Below are 22499 nucleotides of genomic sequence, written 5' to 3'. Positions count from 1 at the left end.
CCCAGGGATTCTGAGGGCAGGACTCAATCGAACAGGCTGAGATGCTTGAGTTCTCCAGGCCTCTGGAGACCCTCCTTCATCAATGGGGTGAGCTTTTTTCTCATCAGCTTTGACTGTATCAAAATTAGATGTTTAGGGTCACCTGTGTCCCCTCTCTGCTCAGCATGTGGCAGCATTAGAGCTGGCCATTGGAGGACAATCCTTTACGCCCACCTTGGGATAGGATGAGTGACTCTCTCAATTTGCCAATCTTTCTGCATGTCCCATAGGAGCCCAGAAGACAAGTTTTCTATTAGACCTGCTAAACCAGATGTCCAACCCTGAGAGCTGCAGTAAGTCCTGCAATGATTGCTCGCTTTCTCTGTGGAGTAAAAGCAGAGGCAGGAATCCTTGAAGGCCCCAAGGAAGATTGCCTTGGCCTTGGTGAATGCATGTAAGACAGGCAGATAGAATCTCCTGGGTGCTTATTTCCAAAGGCACCTGCTGACCACGCAGACAATTTGGATACTTGCTTTAGGGGGATGGCTTCTCTAGGTGCCTAACATTTAAATGCAAAGCAGTATCACTCCCTCAGGTGAGGCAGCTGGATTCCACCCCACACACAAACCACTGCCAGGAGCAGGGTGCTGGGTGTTTAACCACGGTATGTGGCAAAGTCTTCAGTATATAATGGTTCAGCTTGGACCAGTGCCCTTTTCTGGGCTCACCAGGTGGTGTGAGAGAACCCAAATGTGTCCTGTCACTAGCACCAGCTGTGGTGCCCTTTGTAGGGTCTTCAACTCTGATCTTCTCTTTGGCTTGAAAATGCTTCAAGCTTCCCAACCCCTTCTTGCCTACATGTGCTGCTTTAGAGCTCTAACCGGTAGAGGAATGTCCTGACTGCTTAACTCTCCTGCTAGCACCTGGGAGCCACAGATCTTTGTAAAATACCTGCACAACAGAGCAAATACCAGGTCTCCTGATATGCTCTGTCCTACCTTTTCAATGAATCTGAGGTATGCTGCTATTTTGCATCTGGCCCCATTTCACTCACCTTCTTTCCTATTATCCTACATATTTATGCAGAACCTCAAGCAGAGATCAGTGACTTGCTGTAGTTTTCTCTGCACTTCTCATCTTGCTTTACTGGTTGAGTGATAGGAAGCTTTTCTATGCAGAGCAGTAAGGTGAGCAGTCTGGAAAGCAGTGCCCTGCTTTGAACAAGGATGCAAAACAAAATGCCACCCCTGTCTCCTTCTGGATACACTTTGCCCTGCCTCTCACAAAGAGAGGAGTTTGCCAAAAGGATTTACCAAAGAGAGGAGGAATAATCTGAAAATGTGCTTTCCTAATAACAGCTTTGCAAGGTACAAGACACTGATGGCCACCATCCAATCCTTGAATGGAATGTGGTAGGTATTTTAGTTCTGTTTTCTCAAGTCAGATCCAGTGTTATAGTCTGTCTAGATTGATAATCTCAATGTGTACAAATAACCATGTGCATAGGTATGTATGCACATAAAATTTCAATGTTTAATGCAAGAAATTATTCAGTATTTCAAAGAAATAGAATGTTCTATTTCTCTCTAACACGTCCTTGCAGCTCTGTCAGTTTATGCAGCCATATTGCCCTCTGCTGACTTCAGCCTGTCCTGGCAGCTTTCCTCTGGCTCCAAGTCATAGGTGACTCTTCCTCTCAGAGCAAATAACCATGATGCAGGTTTTTTCCTGACACAGACTTGTAGAATGGTTGAGGTTGGAAGGGACCTCTGGAGGGATCTGATCCAACCCTCTTCTCAAGCAGGGCTGTCTGGAGCTGGTGTCCTAGCATCATGTCTGTGTGACTTTTGAGAAGCTGCAAGGAGAGACTCCACAACCTCTCTAGACAGCCTGTACCAGTGCTCAGTCACCCTCTCAGGAAAATAAGTGTTTGGAAGGAACTTACTGTGTTTCCCTTTGTGCTCACAATCTCTGGTTCTGTCAGTGGGCACTGCTGAGAAGAGCCCAGCTCTATCCTCTGTGCACCCTCCCTTCAGGTGTCTGTATAACCTGATGAGATCCCCCTGAGCCTTCTCTTCTCCAGGCTGAACAGTTCCAGCTCACTCAGCCTTTCCTTACAGCAGAGGTGCTCCAGCCCCTCTGCCATCTCCATGGCTCTTTGCTAGACTGTCCCCAGTACATCTGTGTCTCCCCTGTAATGGACAGCCCAGAGCTGGACCTAGAACCCCAGCTATGTTTCCCCAGTGCTGAGCAGAAGGGAAGGATCACTTGCCCCCTCTTGCTGACAAGATTCCTCCTCATGCAGCTGGAATCCTGGGAGCCTGCTTTGCTGCCAGGAGACATTTCATGAGTATTCATGGATGCAATAAAAAGCAGAAGTGTAAACAGGTACTGTAACCTCAGTGTTCATGAAAAGAATGCCACAACCAAAGCAAGGTGAGGTAGAGTCATACCAGGAGGAAGGGAACAAAAAGTACACAGTACAAAAGTACTTGGTTTACATGTACCATGGTTTACAAGTACCACAAGTTCTACAGACAATAGACTGTGTTTATGATCTTTATTACTCAGAGATGTAAAACCTCAAAAGACAATCTCCAAACTTCAGCAGAGTACCCAGGAAGGTTCACAACACCCAGACACCATAACCCCAAGGGACATGCAGTTAAGGGCAAGGCTGTTCAGAGGTGACTACCAGGGCTGAGGTGAATGGGATGGAGGGATGTAACACTGCATTCCCTGTGTGGCCCTTTGCCTTCCCACTGTCCCCATCCTCTAATACACACTTTAATGCTTCCTGCATTCTCCCAGGCCCCCTACACCCTCTTGCCTGGGTGCTGCAGCAATAACCACACAAACTGCCTTCCCTTTGGTGGCCACAGTAACCATCTGTACTGACCACAGTAACTGGAGGCATCATTCAGAGCCTCCAGTCATTTCCTGTTCATTGCTTGCAGTAAACACATTCTCATGGCATTCAGATTTGTGTCTGAAAAAACCTGTAATTTCTCTAGAAATACTCATGTACTGCCTGTGCAGTGGGGAGAGCTCCAGTACCCCAATGTGCACCGAGGCTGGGAGGCCATGGAGAATTAAAACATGTTGGCTGAGTACTTTCAGTTAGCTACAGCTGGAGCAGTTTTGGGTTTTATTCTCTTTGGTTGGCTCATTAGTGAGGGCAGGAGGAAATGATGGGGACACTGTACTATCCAGGATAACTCTGGAATGCTTTTTCATTAGAATAACAGAATATTCTAAGTTAGAAGGGATCTACAAGGATCATCAAGTCCACCTTGAGTGAATGGCCCATACAGGGATCAAACCCACAACCTTGGCATTTTTAGCACCATGCTCTAACCAACAGGGGTTTAAATATAAAACCATTGGGCACATACAGTCTCCAGCATTGCTGAAGGGCCGATCAGAGAAATCCTTATGGAAAAAGATAGAGGAGGAATTCTGCCTGCTGAATAGGGCCTTTTCCCCTGGCTGGGCGGGAAGTAGCAGAACGCTGCCCCCTGATGGAAATAGTGACGAGTGCGAGAAATTAGTACATCTAGAAAACGTGAGAACTCTTTCACAGAAAATATTTTTAATTTCAGGCAAGGTGGGAAATCAATAGAATTATCTATATTGTATATCACTTACCTAAAGCCACATTTAGGTGTTTTTAGCTTAAATTGAACAGAATATTATGTATATCCTAAACTAGGTAGAAGTCACTACAGAAGGAAAATTATCCTGGCCCATTGTTGGTCTCCCACAGGCAATGAAGGATTTAAGTTTTAAAATACTGATGTGCTGAAGTGCAAATAACAGAGGAATGTAGGGTGTGCAATCTATTATTCTAGAAGAAAATACAATCTATTTTCCAGAAGAAAGTATAAGTTCTGGAAAAATATACAGCATTAAATTAAACCACAGTAATTATGAAAGTGTGTCAATATTCTAGTTCAATTCTTTTCTTGATTAAATAAATTGGAAACAATTATTCCAAGACACTTGAAAATATTTTCAAAACGAAATATTTTAGATTTTATATTTTTGAATGTTTTAAAAATTGAATTTATGTGCATTTCACAGCCATAGAGTCACAGAACCAGTCAAGTTGGAAGGGACCCCAGTGAGTCATCTAGTCCAACCTCCCTACTCAAACAGGATCATCCTAGAGCAAATTGCACAGGATTGCATCCAGAAGGTTCTTGAATATTTCCAGTGAAATACTCCAAAACCTCTCTGGGCACTCTGTTACAGTGCACAGTTACCTGCACAGTAAACACATTCTTCCTCAGATTCAAGTGGAATTATCTGGGCATCACTTTCTGCCCATTGCCTCTTGTCCTATTGCTTGGCACCACTGAGCCATTGCCTGGCTCCAATTTCATGGCACCCCCATTTAGATATTTGTATACATTGATGAGATCCTCTCTTAGTCACCTCTTCTTGAGGAGAATTTTCTTCTGGAGAATGTTCTACCTTGAGAATATTTTCAAGAATATCCTAGTTCAATTTTTTCATGATTAAATAAATTGAAAACAATTATTCAAAGCCCTTCCAAAATTATCTTAGATTTTACATTTTTTAATATAATATGTATGGGCATTTCACTGTCAATTACATGGAAGAGGTTTCTGTCTGGAACATGTCATTTCCCTTTCTCTGCTTGTGCCCAGGTGTTGCTCAGGACACTCAGTCTGGGACTAGGGGCTGCTTTGCTCACCCCAGGGTTCACTTTGGCATGGAGAGCAGCTCTGCTGAGAAGGACCTGTGAGTTTTGGTGGGTGACAAGTTGATTCTGAACTGGCAGTGTGCCCTTGTGGCCAGGATGGCTGACCAATGGTATCCTGGGGTGCATTAGGAGCAGTGGAGCCAGCAGGCCCAGGGAGGTGGCCCTCCTCCTCTATTGGGCCCTAGCGAGGCCACAACTGGAATGTTGTGTGCAGTTCTGGGCTCCTCAGCACAAGAAAAACAAGGAGCTGTTGGAGAGGGTCCAGTGGAAGCCACAAAGATGACAATGGGACTGCAACACCTGCCTTAAGAGGAGAGGGTGAGGGAGCTGGGCCTGCTTAGTCAAGAGAAGACTGAGAAGGGATCTCATGAATACATACAAAGGATGAATTAATTAGCAGTGCCCTGGCAGCCAGGAGGGCCAACCATGTCCCAGAGGACATCACCAGCTGGGCCAGGGAGGGGATTGTCCCACCCTAGTCTGCACTGGGCCGGTGTCACTTCAAATCCCAAGAGGAGTTTTGGGCATCACAATGTAAAAAAGACAGTGAGTTATTAGAGAGCATCCAAAGGAAGCCATGAGGATGTGAAGGGTCTGAAGGAGAAGCCTTATGAGGAGATTTATGAGGACTTTTAATGTCACATGGTCTGTTCAGCCTGAAGGAGACTGAGGGGAGACCTTATTGTGGTCTTGAACATTCTTATGAGGGGAAGTAGACAGGCAGGTGCCAATCTCTTCATTCTCATGATCAGTGACAGGACTCGAGGAAACATCATGAAACTGAGGCAGGGGAGGTTTAGATTGGATATTAGAAAGTGTTTCTGCACCCAGAGGGTGGTTGGGCACTGGAACAGGCTCCCCAGGGAAGCAGTCACAGCCTGACAGAGTTATAGAAGTGTTTGAAAAATGCTCTCAGGGACAGGGTGTGACTCTTGGGATGTCCTGCAGGGCCAGGAGCTGGATCCTGATGGGCCCCTTCCAACTCAGCATATTCTATGATTCTCTGATTCTAGAAATATCTCAAAAACTGGTGCCAAGAGAATGTGCCAGATTCTTTTTAGCGGTGCCGGCGACAGGAAGAGGACCAATGGCCATAAAGTGAAACACAAGAAGTTCCACCTCAACATGAGGAAGAACTTCCTTACGCTGAGCGTGGCAGAGCCCTGGAACAGGCTGCCCAGGGCGGTGACGGAGTCTCCCTCTCCGGAGACTTTCCGAACGCGCCGGGCTGTGCTCCGGTGTCACCTGCGCCAGGTGACCCTGCCCTGGCAGCGGGGCTGGCCGAGGCCGTGCCCAGAGCCCGGGGCTCCCTCCCGGCCCTGAGGCCCCGGCGCCCGCCTGGCCCCGCCCCGCCCGGCACTGCGCCTGCGTGCGTCCGCGGAGTCCTTGAGCGGCCGGGGCGCGGCGGCACCGCCGACATGCAGCGCTGGGGCCGCGTCTACTGCGCGCTCGCTCGGGTACGGCACCGGCGGGGCGGGGAGGCGAGGGCTAGGGAGGGGATATGGGACGGAAGCCGCCCCGGACAGCTCGGGCCTGGGCTTTCTTCAGACCCCTCAGCCCGCCGGGGGCGTGCGTGAGGGCGGGCGGGGCCGGAGTGGCGCCTTGAGGCGGGCGCGGGCCTTGGCCGCGGTGCCCTCCCTGCTCCGCTGTCCCCGTTCCTCGCCGCTCGGGCGGGCGGAGGGGACGCGGCGGCGGTGGCGGCCCTCAGGGTCCGTGAGCGGCAGGGACCAGCTGTCGTGCCGGTCCCCCGGTGTCCCGGCCCGCGGGAGGCCGCGGCCGTGGTGGCTGCAAAAGGCGCCGCCGTCAGCCGGCCCCGGCTTTTGGGCTGCGGTGCTGGGGACTTCCCAAATGCTTCCAGGGACATCCTCTCCTCCAGTTACAGGGTGATCGGCCCTCGATGTGTTTGTAGCAGCTGTTCTGTGCTGTCCCATTACTTTTTCGTAAAGGTTAAAAAATCTTGCCCTCCCGAACCTCCTATGAGATACAGCTGCGTGTTCATGGGAGGTGGCCGAAGGGGCTGGTTACAGAACAAGACTATTCATAAACTCCTGTGGATATCTACTCTATGTCATTATGTGGTTTGAGAGTTGAAAGAGTTTTGTAGTTAGAGGTGAGCCTGAGGTGAGACTGACCTGAGAACAGGTGTGATGACAGACTGAGGTGACAGAGCAGGTAACTGGCAGAGCAACTTCTGCCTCTTGTTCCCATCAGTGCCCACTGTGCTTCAGTGGTGCTGTTCCTGTTTTGGTTACTGGTGACAGTAACTGTGTATTCATCTGTGTGTGGCTGAATGCTTATTTTCCCTCAGGGATAGACATAAACTTATAAAACCAAGGGGTTCTTTTTATTTTTTTTTCCTTTCTAGAGAAGCCATTTTGATCGAATTCATCATGGTCTTCCGGGAGTTTGTGCTGTGCCACAAAGGTCCTATGCTGATCAAGGTAATTTCTTGTGAGAAACCTTTTTTGGACAAAAAAAAAACCCCACCAACCTAAACCCCCACAAAAAACAAAGCAACACTTCAAACTCAGAAATCAACTTTCCAGATAAAATCCATGTCAGGATGGAGATTTAGATGAAAACTGTGGTTTATTTTCATAATTTGATTTCAAGCTAAAGCTGTAAATAGAAGTTGAACTTCACCATCACTGTTCATATGTTAATTCTAATAATATTTTAAAATTAATATTCTAAAAGAGGTTGTGGTTGCAAGATATGAGCTAGGTACAAAGTTCATAGCTTGCACTGCTTTATAATCAATAGAGTTTGCACAGATAACTATTGCGGCCGTGCTTTCCTTTATAAATTTGTGGCATTCAGTAAGCATTTATGTTTGGTGCTAAACATCAATAGAAGCTATGCTGGAAAAAATGGTACAGTAAACTATTGAAACATCTTGGGTTAAGTTCTTAAAGACTTTAGAGCAAGAGGGATGGGAAATTCAGTTTTTTTATGTCATTTTACATAATTTTCCCTGTGAAATTTAAGACTGGTTATTTTTCTTGTGGAATGAATACCTTTAGACAACCTTTCCCTGTGTGCATAAAGTTACTTTCAAATATGAGGTGTAGCTTCCTTATCTAATCCTATTTCATTACCTTGGATAATTCTTAATACACAACTATTTTGCTGAAAAGCAGTAACTCTGCTGTTCTCTGTTTCAGTTGATGCCGATGTCACGGTCATTGGCTCTGGGCCTGGAGGATATGTTGCTGCTATCAAAGCAGCTCAGCTTGGGTTTAAGGTGAGACCTCACTCAGATGGCACAATACTCATCCAGGTTAAGTTGAAAGGTATCTGTGTGACACTGTAATCCTCCTGGCACATCTTGGGCCACCAGATGCTGTAGACATGTTTTGCTAATCTTTCCTTACCTTGCTTACCTGCATCATGCAGAATTTGAAATGGAGGTCTGGCTGTATTACTCTCTATAGCCCTGCTACTGACAAGAGCTGCTTAGGACAGCTTACTTTTGGTTGAAACTGATAATAAAATAAAGTGGGCTTATACTCTTGTGAAGGAGAAGGTGGGAAAACAGTGCTAGGAAGGATTTTTTCTCTCAACAAAGGGAAAAATTAAGAGATCATGACTGACAAAGGACCGGTGGAAAACTGTTCTGAAGAACAGACTGAGGGAGCTCAGAAGGAGAAAAAGCCATATTCAACTGATATGCTTTTTGAATGTGATTAGTGGAATTCTACTGCCATATGAGAATTTTAGAGGCAAAAGTGTGTGTAGAAATACTGTAGTATCTTATTTATGTTCATCTCTGTTGTTCTGCTTGTTGACTTTGAATGCCTTTTAGAAGAGGCAGTTTGTGTCTGATGTGTACTAGTGGTGTGTCATTTAATGAAGTATTGTGAGAGTTGTATGTGTATAATATATTTCAGATGTTTTTAAACTTATAAAAATACAAAACGTGACTTCAGGATACTTTTTTTACCTTCATTTCTTAATATGAAACCAACTGACACTCTTGGCACTGCATTATTGTTCTTGTAATTATCTGGAGCTCTGAGAAGGTGGTGCTAGCAGTCTCAAGCATGTTTCTGCTGTTTGGTATGTCACAATGTTTCTGAATTACCCAGAATAGACTTCATGACCAAAATGAGCTCCTGGTGATGAGTTCCAGTGAAGCACAGGAATGGGGGGCCCATACAGCGTGTAGTTTTCATCTTTCAGTATTTTCAGAACTTGGCTGTACAAGGCCCTGAGCCATCTGATACATCATGGAATCACAGAATGGTTTGGGTTGGGAGGGATGTTAAAGCTGGCCTTGTTCCAACTCCCCTGCCATGGACAGGGACACCTTCCACCAGACCCTGTTACTGAGAGACCCATCCAGCCTGGCCTTGAACATTCAGGGCTGGGGCATCCACAGCTTCTCTGGGCAACCTGTTCCTGTGCCTCACCACCCCCACAGTAAAGAATTCCTTCCTAAGACCTGATCTAAATCTATGCCACTCAGCTTAAGGCTGTTTCTGTCACTGAATGTCCTTGTGAAAAGTCCCTCTCCAGACTTCTTGCAAGCCCCCTTTAGATACTCCAAGGCTGCTGTGAGGTCTCCCCAGAGCCTTCTCAGCCCATCTTCATTGGAGAGCTGTTCCAGCACTGTGATCAACTTGGTGTCCTCCTCCAGGCTTGCTCCAGCAGGTCCAGATCTGTGTTGTGTTCTGCTGGGGACTCCAGAGCTGGGGTCTCATGAGAGCAGAGTAGAGGGGGAGAGTCACCTCCCTCAATGTCTTTGATGTTGACTGTGTTTGGAGAGGGAGGTTTAATTAGATGGCCTCCAGAAGGAGGTCCCTTCAAACTGAATTTGTCTGTAATTCTGAGTGTTGTCCCTCATTGGTCAGTACCCCCCCAACTGGGTGTCAGTAACATCTTTTTGGGCATCTTTTAGCCTTCTAATATGTACCAATAACTGTACCAAAGTAGAAGTGTGTGAGATTCCATTAAGTTTTACATCTGCCTGCGACCTACAGCAAAATAACTGAATTGTCTTTGCACATCTTTGTGAATTACTATTTTGTCATAATAAGTACTTTGCTTGTGGGTGTATGTGGTTACTTAGCTAGTAAGCTGAGAGAAAAAGGTGCTCAGTGATGCAGGTTTTAATAAAGATTGTGGCCTTCTGCCATGTGAGTTTGTGTTTGATTATTCCAAAGCTATTTTTGTGGCTGGCTATAAAGCAGCTTTTCTTGGAACAGTACTGTCCTTGAGTCCTTCATATCCGTGATTAAAAGTAGGATACCATGCACAAGGGGGTTAAAAAGTGCCCTGGATTCTGTTTTTCATCATAGTAAAAAATAATTCTGTTACACTGTTTCACAGCTAGTTAGAGAGGAGGAAATGCTTGGACATACTTGTCACCATTATCATTGAATATGTGTCACCATTATCATTGAATAAACATGTAGAATGTTTTTAGTAGACTGGCAAAAAGATTGTATAGTTACACCATCCATGGAAGAACCTAATTCTGCTCTACTGAATTACTTAAATTTCAATTTTAGTGCCATTTCTACTGGCACAAGCATTGAATCCTTGTATCAGCACTACAGCATCCCATGTTGTTGCCAGTAATGTTCTCTGGGTTTTGGCTTCCCAAAAGCTTTGCTTGGCCTTGTCAGTGAAGTTTATGTGAAATGGATGAGGCAGAACATCCTTGTTGGGTAAAGGTAGGAGCAGTGTGGTGCTGTTTGATCCATGGTGCAGCTTTTAAAGCCTTTGTGCTGTGTGTCATGTATTCGTGTATTTAAAACAAGAGGAAGGGGAGGTAGGGGATGAGCATGTCTCAGAATGTTCCTGTGATTTGATTTGGTAAATTCTGCTCTTCATGTTACCATCACCTACCTTAGCACAAAAGCAACTATTTAAAGAAATTGTGAAAGGTTTTCACTTGGTAGTTGCCTCTCAGTGGACTGGAACTCTCAACAGTGTGAACCAAGGTTACAATTATTTTGAATATGTATGTGCCTTCCAAAGAAGGAGATGCCAGTTCCTTTGCTTATACAATTCCTTCTCTGAAGGAGACCTTCCTTTGCTCTCCTTCATTTTCTCCCAGTGATCTGTTTTTAAATGAAGTTTTGGTAGTTGTTTTTGTCCTTTGCACACTTTGATGTTGTCAGCTTAATGAGAAGGAGATGAAATATTTTCCATCCCTGTTGTTATTGACCTTATTTTTGTTTGGTTTTGCTGTACTTTATTTTTGTTTTTTCTTTCTTTATAAGTGTTGGTACAGCTTTATAGCAGTGGGAGGAAATGTTGTTTGTGGCTTGGGGGTTTTGTTCTGTGTTGTTTTCTTGGAAGAAAAGATAGCTTCATGGGATTTTAATCTATGCCAGTTCACTTACCAGTTGTTTTCTTGTTTTTATGAATCTTCACATGATTTACATGTTTTGCTTCTAGCAGCTTTTTCTGTAATTGTTAGGGGAACATCTTTCACTGGACTGAGTCTTGTATTTATTATTTACTTTGTAGATTTTTGTGGTAGGACTACAGAAATGCATAAAAGTAGCACTTGTATGAATTGTGCAGTGGCTGTTGTTTGCAGACAGTAAACTGGTGCAGTTTGGTAGAGAATTTGGTTGCAAGGAGCTATTTTGTGGGTTTTAAGTTAACAAAAAATGAGGGAAGGGAAACATGAGCTGTAAAATAGATCTAGGAATTAAATTAATGGGATACTTGTAGAGGTAGAATTACTAGACAAGTAGACAAATGTCTTTGTCATCAGTTCTAAATTGTGAGAGATCCCATAAGGAAATGGTGGCAGAGTATTACTAAAAAATTCTTTTTTTTTTCCTCTGTTTTTTTTCCTCAGACTGTCTGTGTAGAAAAAAATGCAACGTTAGGGGGAACCTGTTTGAATGTTGGATGTATTCCATCCAAGGTAAGCGTGCATGTTTGTCATAGCTTCATTAAAAGCAGCTGACATGATGTGCTTCACTTGGAAGGAGATTAGGAAGGAGTTTCTCAAGATGGATGTGCATGTAAGAATGGCCTGGAGGGTGAGGCTGTGGAGTGTGGAGTAATACAGATGTGGAGAGAAAGAGCCGAGTCCAACACATGCACTCTGAAAGAAAGGAGAAGCAAGAAGAAATTAATAAGAACTTCCTATTTGACATTGTCAATCTAGTTTAAAGTAATTTCAGACCTTGGCCTTTGTAAGAACAGTGCTGTTGTTGGGGAATCTGCCCCAATAGCACCCAGCAGGTGGAGGAAGACACTGCTAAGGCCAGGTTTGTGATGGTTGTAGTAACAGATGTAATATTCTTAATAAGATCCCTCCTAACTGTGTTGCTGTTACTAATCCTTTTGCTCAAGAGGTTCCATTAGCATGAGAGGAGAAAATCCAATATAAATATTAAGTTTTTTTAAAAAAATATATTAATTTTTCCAAATCATTTTAATCATTTTAGTAATCATTTTAATGAGGTTCAGAGTATCTTAATAAATTGAAGCACCATTAAAACATGTTAATCCACACAGTGTTACCTTGAAAATTTGAAACTCTGCTAGGATCTTTTTAACTAACTTCTCAAGTACCCTTTTATTTTTTTATCCTTTAGATTTCTTATGAAAATACTGTTGTACCCATGGTTAAACCTAAATGCTATCTGGAATTCTTTTGAATTGTAGTAAACTTAAGAAGAGGTTACATAGGCTGTGTACACTAAGGCACTAACAAATTATTCAAATACTCCTTTCCAGAAAACCACCCAAAATAATACCTCGGGCATGGGGTGGTTTTTTTTCTTTCTAGTTGCTAAAGTCTTAACGCAGTGCTTGTGTCTTTTAAGTAATGTGAGTGTTACAGATTTGGGGCTGTGACAGCTATGTGAAGTAGAGAAATTACTTTTAAAGGTAGTTGATAAAAATAGAATTATCTTATTTTGATAGTATTAGTTTTACACAAACATGTGTAGATAAGGCAATTATTTCAAAATGCCCTTTGAATCTTTTACTGTGCCTGCTTTAGGTTTAAGTCTGTGCAAAGTCACACTGTTGTCCTTGCAAAGATAGAGATACTTTCATATTTGGGGTGGCTATAACAAAAGAATCAATTTTCTTAGTAAGATCCTGCCTTAACTATATTGTTATTTCTAATCAAAATACAATTATCAAGCTTCTGAATTTGAAGCTACTAATTTTTAGCCATACATATAAAAACCATTCTAATTTTTTCTATGAATTTGGAAGATCTGTGTACCTGAGCTAGCTCCAAGCTATCCAGCTTCAGCTTGGCTGGCTGTGCAGAAAACCTCAAAATTTAACTCATATATGTCTACACAGGTTAAAATCTTAACAGGCATTTTAGTGTAGATTTTCCTCATCTAGTTATTCTGTATCTTCTCTTTGGCCATCAGTCATGGTTATCTTTCTCTTCCTCTACTTGGTTTGTTGCTTTTTTAATCTCTGTGGAGTAATTATCAGTTTCTATGGTGAAGTGAGCAAAAAGGATAGGTGTTGATTTAACTATTTTTTCTATTTCTAGGTAAAGTATGTAACTTCGTTGAATGTTTCAGTAGGAGCTACTGTGTACAAGTTCTGTGATTGAAATACACCTTTTCAAATATGTAAATGTCAAGCAATAGTGAGAACATTTTGTAAATAGTATAATTATTTTTCCTTATAGTAAATACTCTTTTATATTATATATGGAATGTATGTCCAAATCCACATTTTTGTGTGTCTGTTTTAGGCCTTGCTGAACAACTCACATCTGTATCACTTGGCCCATGGAAAAGATTTCGCTAACAGAGGAATTGAAAGTGAGTGAAGAGCTCTCACTGCCTGTTACATAAGTGGTTTCCACCAAGAAGTAAATTTAGTCTTTCAAATCTAATTAGTATGGTTTTCTGGTCAGAAAGTTTTTAGAGTTATAAAATAATATCCTTTATGTGTCATTTGGAGGCTTAGGAACATGTCTGCTCTTTGAACTGTGAATATTGGATAGATAAGTTATAGCTGAAAAGTGCAATATTGATTTTCAGCATAGCAGTTGTTGAATGTAACCTTTAGCATTTAGTGGGGCCATTCAACACATCTTTCTGTACCAGCTGTTAACTGTTGAGGTTATCTCCTTTAACATTAGCACACTGCAGTGCTTGATGTAAGTTGTTGTAATGCTTGATGTAAGTTGTTTTGCTTTACCTTTAGTTACAGGACTCCGTTTGAATCTGGAGAAGATGATGGAACAGAAGAGTAGTGCAGTGAAGGCCTTAACAGGTGGAATTGCTCATTTATTTAAACAAAACAAGGTTAGTTTGGATTATATACTGAGATATATCCATTTTTTTAATCTGAATTTCTTACTTTTTACATTTTCCCATTGCCCCATAAATTAGAGTGACTAGTATGATAAGGGCAGAATTTGGATGCTTCTCTTCCAGAAAACTTTTAAATGCCTAGTGCCTTCATTCTTAATCTGCTTAAAGGAAGAGTATACTATTCCTATTCCTACTAGTATACAGTTACTTTGTGATTTGTACCAGATGGAGGTGCAGAGAGATATTTTAGCAGCATCTCTAAGCATTAGTGAGAACCAGGTGAAAGCCTAGCTTATTTGAACCTGACTTCACTGTGTTCTGATTACTAAAGGTTGTACATGTATCTGGGTTTGGAAAAATAACTGGCAAAAACCAAGTCACTGCAACTAAAGAAGATGGCAGCACACAAGTTATCAACACAAAGAACATACTCATAGCCACAGGCTCAGAAGTTGCTCCCTTCCCTGGAATTACTGTACGTATTTGAACTTAATTGTATTTCCTTTTCAGTGTCTCATAGCCACACAATCTAATGTGTAATAATGGTTTGCACCTGATTGCACTTCACGTTGTGTGTGTTTTGTATAGAATATGTAGAAGTGTTTTGTATAGAATATGTAAAAGAGATTGCAAACGTCCCTTTGTGCATTTCTTTGTCATTAGATTGATGAAGATAACATTGTGTCATCCACTGGTGCGCTGTCACTGAAAAAAGTTCCTGAAAAGATGGTTGTCATTGGTGCAGGAGTCATCGGTGTGGAACTGGTGAGAGGATGTTTCAACCACTTGACTTGTAATTTGTAAAAGAAAAAGGTGGTTTTTTGTGGCTGTATTTGATGGTTTTGCTGTGCTTTAACAGTTCAGTGAGTTGTAGTCAATCTGTTCAGACTTCATAGGCTGCTAGCTCCATTTTTTTACCAGAAAAGCTGGGATAAGTGTTTGTTGGGTCACTACTTCTGCAGCTGGTTAGATAAGCAAAGAAATTAGAAAGGAACAGCCAGGGCCTTGCATATTTATTTTTCTCTTTTGGAGGAGTAGGGATGTGAGGGAATGCCAGGGTAATCAGGATGAATTCTTGTGTTTAGTAGTTAATCTCAAGAGATGTTTAATGTGATCTGGTAGTACATATTCTATCAGCCAGAACTTTGTAGTTCATTGTGGTCTGAATCCTTTTACCTCACAAGTACACGTTTCAAAAAGAATTTATATTTGCTGGTCTTGCAGCTGCTTGAGTCTGTGCCCATCTGCCAAGTGGTTGCTTAACCTGCTGACTAATAAGCTGGGAAAGAGTAAGCAAAGTGAAATTCTGTATTGGGTAGATGTGGGTAACTGTAGGTGAATACCTCCAGGGTGTACATGGTTTTTGTTGGTGAGGCTGATGATCATGGTTAAGGTTATAAATACAGACAGGACCAGCAGAGGCTCCATTTTGTTGTGTAAAATTTCCTTAATGTGGTATTGTTTTGATTAATTAGTAGTGGTATTAGAGCACCACAAGCAATTCCCTGTGGGTTTTCCTTTCAGATTCTTTGATTTTTAATTTCTTCTATACCTATTGTATAAATAAAACATACATGAGTTGTATTTAGTGATTTTGTTAGCTATTTCTTTAGAAGCCTAATTCCCTGAATTCAATCATGGAAGTTTTGAGTCTGCAAATAAACAATGATAAATCTTTTTATGGAAAGGCTGGGGGAAGTTGAACTTGTTTTATTTTACATCATGTTTATAGAAACTAATCAGTTTGCTGTTACATGCTATCCTGCTTTAGAAGAATTTACAGTCTGTTGTAAATATTAGAGTAAAAGTATCTGAAGTTTGCTTTTCAACATCTCTTTTTACCTGTATTGTTTACCTGCAGGGTTCAGTTTGGCAGCGCCTCGGTGCAGATGTGACAGCTGTTGAGTTCATGGGCCATGTTGGGGGAATGGGAATTGACATGGAGATCTCTAAAAACTTCCAACGCATTCTTCAGAAACAGGGATTCAAGTTTAAACTGAACACCAAAGTTACTGGTGCTACCAAGAGACCAGATGGAAAAATAGATGTAGCGTAAGTGTTTAACATAAAACTAAAGGAATGCAAAATACATTCTTCCTCCCAATCCATCAAACCTATTTAAAAATACAATCTGATACTATTTTTTAAACAGGAATTAAAATTAATTTAGTGCAATTAAATGTTTATCCTTCTTTAACAACTTACAGAGCTCATAATTTTGGGTTTATTAAGTCCTAAGTTGCTTATACAGGAGAGAATCCATTGACTTGAGTTGAGGGCTTGCTGGCATAAAATCACTGTTATAATGAGATCAGTAATAAAAACAGAACTCTAAATCATTATTTTCATGGAAGATATTAGCTTCTGTATAACTAGCATAAATACCATGATTGTTCATACAGCCATTTCCAAGCCATTAATTCTTGACTACATACTGGATGGTCATCTTGTCTTAGGGTAAGCCTGGTAGAGATATTATTTTGAACAGAAATAAATGAAGCTACACAAAGAATTTATTTTAATGGTCTTACTCAAGACCTTTGAAGTTTTATACATGAACAGTTAATATAGAAACACATAAAGCAAATTTGCTTTGTAAAAGTCCATAAGTATGCACTAGTTCTGTTTGTGTTAATGGATTCTCTATTCAGAAACTGTAGTTTAAAAAATTGCTTGATGTTACTTCACAAAAACAAGTTTAAATGGTTTTTTTGCTGGAGACTTACTATGGAGACTTTTACTTGCTGTATCACTGTATTTTGGGACAGTCTGTCATCTGTCACTCTAAAGGTCCAGGATTTGGGCTTCTTTGCATTCCATGCTGATGCTGGTTGGATCTCTCATTTAATCTGTTTCTACTTCTAGGGTATCATTTTGGTTCAGAGTATGCTTTTGAACCACACTTCCAGTTATCCTCATTTTCCATGCTTTGGTTCTTGTGCTCTCAGAGTACGTGAACTGAACTTGCTCTGGGTGCAATTAAGGACCAGATGCACTTGAGGGATGCATGGCAGCTGCTAACAGGTGTTTGGTTCCTGGGCCAGAAGAAAGCTTGCTGAGAATACATGGCCCTACCCCATCCCAAAGTATGTATACTATATACAAAATATATATATATATACTTTGGGTGACAGGTACTCAGCAGTGATGACTTTGCTGTACAGATTTGATCCCATCAGATCATGACATTTGCTGTTGAAAATACACCCTGATTTTCTCTCTGACAATTGTTAGCAAATGTAGTAAGAGTTGTTGCCTCTTCCTCCCTCTTCCACTGCTGAACTCTTGCAAGGAGGAAGCCTGGGGCAGGCTGAATGAAGTGCTTTGGGTGCCAGACCCAGCCAGGATTTCACCATCTTGAGTCATATTAGTTACTAGCCAGGGAGAGATAAGGCTACAAGTTTACAGCTTAGCATTTTTGCTTCTTGTTTTGCTGTAGTGTTGAAGCTGCTGCTGGTGGCAAGGCAGAAGTAATAACTTGTGATGTGCTCCTAGTTTGCATCGGTAGGCGCCCTTTTACAAAAAATCTAGGTCTTGAGGAAATTGGAATAGAACTTGATAAGAAGGGAAAAATTCCAGTCAACAACAGATTCCAAACCAAGATTCCCAAGTAAGTAAGACTAGTTTTTTTTTTCCTTTTTTTTAAATGCAGAACTTATTTTTAAAGTTTAACTTACTAAAGCATTTCTGGTTTTTAATAACAGAACATATTTCCCTTTTCTGAAAAGAAAACTCAATATATCCTATCATTTCAGTAGCTAAAAAATTTTAGTCAGCCTTTGAAGTTTTGTAATTTAAAAGTCACTGTCTATTTCATGTCACTAAGTACCTCTTGAAGTGTGGTCATTTTGTGGAAACAGCTAAATTGAAGTATTTTAATCTGTTTTGATTAGAGTTTTCAGTAACATGTTTCAAACAGACTGTTATGTACGGTAGCCAAAGTGTGCTAGGATGTTTTTAAACAGTGTCTTATTCTGTTTCATTGGTCTGATAGCATCTATGCTATTGGTGATGTAGTTGCTGGACCTATGCTGGCCCACAAGGCTGAGGATGAAGGCATTCTTTGTGTAGAAGGCATGGCTGGGGGAGCAGTTCACATTGACTATAACTGCGTTCCCTCTGTGATCTACACTCACCCTGAAGTGGCCTGGGTGGGCAAGTCAGAAGAACAGCTGAAAGAAGAGGTACCGTTTGTTTTCTTTGCCAGCAAAAACTGTTTTTCCACTTTGAGCTTGGTTTCATTCTCTAGTTGTTTATCTAGCTACATTATCTATATTTCTGCATTTGAATTTATTGCTTAGGGAATGTGAGTGAATGATGCTCTTGTGCATGCCGCTCTCCCAAGAACCACAGTTCTCTTTAATAACTTGAATTCTGTGACATTAATATTGTTTATTTGCAAATTAATCTTTTTTTTTGTACACTGTTACACCATTTACAATGATCGTTCATGTACATTCCTGTGTCTCCTGTTTTAGTTGTGCATTGCTTCTCCTCATGTATGTAACAGTTGGTTACATTGTTCTTGTTGGTCATTAAGTCAGTAACACATCTGTTTTGCAGGGTGTAGAATACAAAGTTGGGAAATTTCCATTTGCTGCAAACAGTAGAGCAAAGACAAATGCTGACACAGATGGCATGGTGAAGATACTTAGTCATAAGTCGACAGACAGGATGTTGGGTGCTCACATTTTAGGCTCAGTAAGTATCATCAGTTGTGCTTTCTTAGCCTTGTAACATTCTTTTTATTTAGTGTTGCATAGTTGTTGAGTTAGAAGTGGTGTTTGTAAACAGGAAGGTTTGAGTTCACCGTACTTATTTTTTTTACAGTTCTGTTCTGCACCCCTGGCCTCCTTCCTACTTTTTAGTTACTTAGGTGTAACTAAAAAAAAAAAAAAAAGCCCAGCTTTTTTTTTTTTTTCCCTCTTGAATTGTTATAGTTATTTATTTGGTTTCTTTGACAAGTTTTGTGTGGTGAGGTTTTTGGTGATGGTGTTTGTTGTGGGGTTTTTTTCATTTTGTTTTTATGAATACTGCCAAATACTTCAGAGAACAGCAGAAATTGTTGATTCATCTTTTGGAAGTTGAAGGAGCTGAAAAGACTTTGTCTTTTTCATTGGTGTTTTCTTTTTTCCCTTCTCTCCAACTAAAGACCTCAGCAAGGGTGGCAATCTTATGCTGCAGTCACCAAATCTGGGGTCAGTAATTTATGGAACTTAGAGTAAAAAAGCCTTTGGGATTTCCCTTGTCCAGAAGGTTTTTGGGTTTTTTTGGTCAAAGTTAGACCCTAGTTTTTCTCTGTTTTGTTTCTTAGCTGTAAATATTTTTTTTTCAAATTATGTTTGCAGAAACACTTCCATACATTTTTGTGTAGAGCTTTCTTTAAGAGAAACACCAAACTGTTCTCAATAAGATTCTCTGCTACTTACTTTCTCTTGCAATTGTAGTAATTTAGAAACCAACATGCCTTTTTAACTTTTCAGGGAAGCATTGAAGTTTTGGGTAGGTTTCCTTTCATGGAAAAATGCCTAGCTTTTGCACAGCTCTCAGGAATGAGAGAACAAATACTCTCATTAATGTTTGGATTTATGCTAGGTTTGATCACAATCATCAAATAGAGTACATTACTTATAGCACAGATGAAGTGCTAGTTAGAACATAACTTCTCTTTTTTAGCAGAAAATGCTTATTTATAAGTGGCTACTGATGCAGCGTGGACAAGTGCATAAGAATTTGTGCTAATTGCAAGTGCCATTAAATTACAGGGTGCTGGTGAAATGGTGAATGAAGCTGCCCTTGCTATGGAATATGGAGCATCATGTGAAGATGTAGCCAGAGTTTGCCATGCCCATCCAGTAAGTGTTTTCTAAAGGGGCTGTTGAACACCATTACACAGACAGGCTGTTACTCCATGTAGCTGTTAATGACTTGTAACTTTTTGTGTTTGCTCCCTACAGACGGTGTCAGAAGCCTTCAGGGAAGCAAACCTAGCAGCATCCTTTGGCAAAGCTATCAACTTCTAAAATGAAAGAGCAAATCCTTGTACATATATAGTACATCTCTGAAAATGGACTGTGGGCCCTTAATGGAAGGCTGAATCTGAGGATTTTAGGACTGACTTAAATGAATATCTTAATTTTAAACATCAGATATTTAAACAAGTAGAGTTTGGAACAAGTGGAATTATACAGTCTCTGTAAATTAAATACTTAAAATTACATGTTTATTTCCACAATGAATGTTGCAGAAAAGCAGCCTGACAGAACTCTTTTCTTTTTGGAAACCAAACATTTTGCTGCTGCATGGGATTATCAGGTGTGCTGGTCAGAACTGTGGATGATTGTCCAGCATACCTTGTATTTTCTTATTTGAAGTAGTGTTACAATAAACCAGTTGAATACTGGCACTTAAAATGCCACTGGCACTTAAAATGCCACTGTCACTTCCGCACAAAAATGTGTTTCCTTCTGAAGGGATTAACTTTGGTATTTAACCTACTTCTTACATATGAGTACCAAAACTTGTTTTGACCTAGTAGTGTTGGGATGTTGGAAGAAGAGGGGCTCGTGTAGATCAATTAAAATTATACTCACTTTTTAAAGAGAAAATTACTGTCTGTGTGATTCTCTATGTCAGGTTTTCATATTGAAAACTCTTAAGGGGAAAAACTGAGTGCTGATTGAGAAATGAAAAATTGAAGACAAATTCATTGTACTGCTACCTAATCCTTTTTGGTTTTAAAGCTTCCATTGTCCAGCTCTCTTAAACTTGAAATGCTAAAACTGGGTAGTGAAGCAGTGTTTGCTGTTAAATGCTATGACATGAGGGTTATTCTGCACCTTCCACACATAAGGGCTGCAGTGTCAGCTCTCCACACAATTAAGACATACTTTCTTCTCTTCTGTTTTCTATTTTGTTCTCTCTTTCTGTCTCTTCTGTAGCAAGAGAGCTTAATAAATACTTGACATGGCTGGAGGGTCTTGTTGGGTTTTGTTTGTTGATTGGATCCTTGTAGTGTCTAGGTTGTTGATCATGTGAGCAAACTCACAAACAGATGGCATTGTTGAAAGATCTTTAACCTGTATATGGAGCATGCCCAAATCCAGTAGTAAAATTAACTTCTTTTCCAAGGTGCCATTTCTTTTTTTGTCAGGCCTCTTCTGCCTTGAAGAAAACCTTAATACCTGCTGGTATTGTGCATGTCCTTTTTCATTATGCCACTGGAATGAGAAGTGCACATTCAGAAGGTGGTGCTACAGCTACATGGTTTTTTGTATAGACAAGATGGTTATATCTTTCTAAATTGCTTTATTATAGCTTATTATTCAAGTACTATTTATAGTGAGTGATAGAGATGGATGCCAGCATTACCATATCAGTTAATCAGTAAAACAACCAGTGATACTCTTCCTCATTGTGATTTATTTTCTTAACTCCTACTTTAAATGTAGATGGGGTTAAACCATACCACCTCATTAAGCTTATCACCATCTGATTCATGGGTATGCTGGGTGAATTAATGTGGGTCTGCTTTCAGGTGTTAGTAGGAAGCTGCTAAATGGAAAGTGAAGGTGAGACAACAGAGCAGAAAAGCTTGATTCTTCCAATAGATCTTGACATTTCAGAATCACTTCTAACTTAACAAAGGTAAATGTTAAGTGTTAATTATGTGACTTGCAAGTTCTTCCCAGAAGCCTTGCTCTTTCAGAACCAGTTTTGTGTCTACTCCCTCCACTTCCTGAATACTTGTAGCAGTCTTACTGCAATTCATTCTTGAAGTTTATAAGTTAGAGAAGTTTGTATCTCATTTTATGTTAAATGAAGTTTAAAAAGCCAGGGAAACTTATAACCAATACTACTTCTAAGTTTGTACTGGAGCCTGAGTTTTCCAGACACTTAAAAATAAAAATCAAGGCCTTAAAATTATTTTTGTAACTTCTCTTGCTGTCATTCCCATTCTAGTTAAGTGTACAAAAAAGTGTAAAAGTGAAATGAGCTGCTGAGCCACCTGTCAGTGGTCTCATGGCAGTTAGGCCTGAGTGCTGCCAAATTGGCACTTTGTAGCAGCTGCTGAGTGTACTGGCAGTGAACAGTGCATGATGCTGCTGTCATGATCAGTTCCTTCAAAGATTTTTTTTGTTGTTGTGCTGTTTGTAATCTCTGGAGCTTAGGGGTAATTATTTATTTAATTATAATGCCCTTCATTTTGCTCAGGTGGTGCTGTATCCTTCTGTAGTTGTCCTGATTTTGATGATCACACCTGCTTAGCAAACCTGATTTCCTTTTATCACAAGTTAACCCACAAAGCTGGTCAGGGAAGCCAGTTGATGTACCCTTTTTGGATTTCAGCAAAGCTTTTGATACTGTCTCTCATAGGATCCTTCTGCACAAAATGTCCAGCACACAGCTGGATAAACACATCATTGACTCACAGGTTGGGCACAAAGGGTTACAGTGAATGGTGGCATCAGAGTGGTGACCTGTCTCTAGTGGGGATCCACAGGGTTCCATCTTCAGTCCTG

General features: G+C 41.0%; 1 protein-coding gene across 1 annotated transcript; it reads left to right on the top strand.

Annotated features, from left to right (window-relative positions):
• Nucleotides 1-6015: 6015 nt before the first annotated feature.
• On the top strand, nt 6016-20947 carry DLD (dihydrolipoamide dehydrogenase). The gene is made up of 14 exons (XM_054631032.2): nt 6016-6165; nt 7074-7149; nt 7873-7952; nt 11529-11597; nt 13410-13479; nt 13868-13968; nt 14309-14452; nt 14641-14742; nt 15839-16029; nt 17417-17587; nt 17972-18161; nt 18541-18678; nt 19743-19832; nt 19935-20947. The coding sequence occupies exons 1-14, from the start codon at nt 6127-6129 to the stop codon at nt 19998-20000; spliced, it is 1527 nt and encodes a 508-aa protein (XP_054487007.1). The 5' UTR covers nt 6016-6126; the 3' UTR covers nt 20001-20947.
• Nucleotides 20948-22499: the final 1552 nt, after the last annotated feature.

This window comes from Agelaius phoeniceus, chromosome 5 (assembly GCF_051311805.1).
Source record: "Agelaius phoeniceus isolate bAgePho1 chromosome 5, bAgePho1.hap1, whole genome shotgun sequence".
Lineage (NCBI taxonomy): Eukaryota > Metazoa > Chordata > Aves > Passeriformes > Icteridae > Agelaius > Agelaius phoeniceus.
This window is presented reverse-complemented; position numbering and strand designations above follow the sequence as displayed.

Excerpts from the sequence above, each read along its gene's own strand:
- DLD (XM_054631032.2), top strand. The coding sequence starts at position 6,127 with ATGCAGCGCTGGGGCCGCGTCTACTGCGCGCTCGCTCGG. Across the intron at positions 6,166-7,073 it reads TCTACTGCGCGCTCGCTCGG|AGAAGCCATTTTGATCGAAT; the intron begins GTACGGCACCGG and ends TTTCCTTTCTAG. Across the intron at positions 11,598-13,409 it reads TTGGATGTATTCCATCCAAG|GCCTTGCTGAACAACTCACA; the intron begins GTAAGCGTGCAT and ends TGTCTGTTTTAG.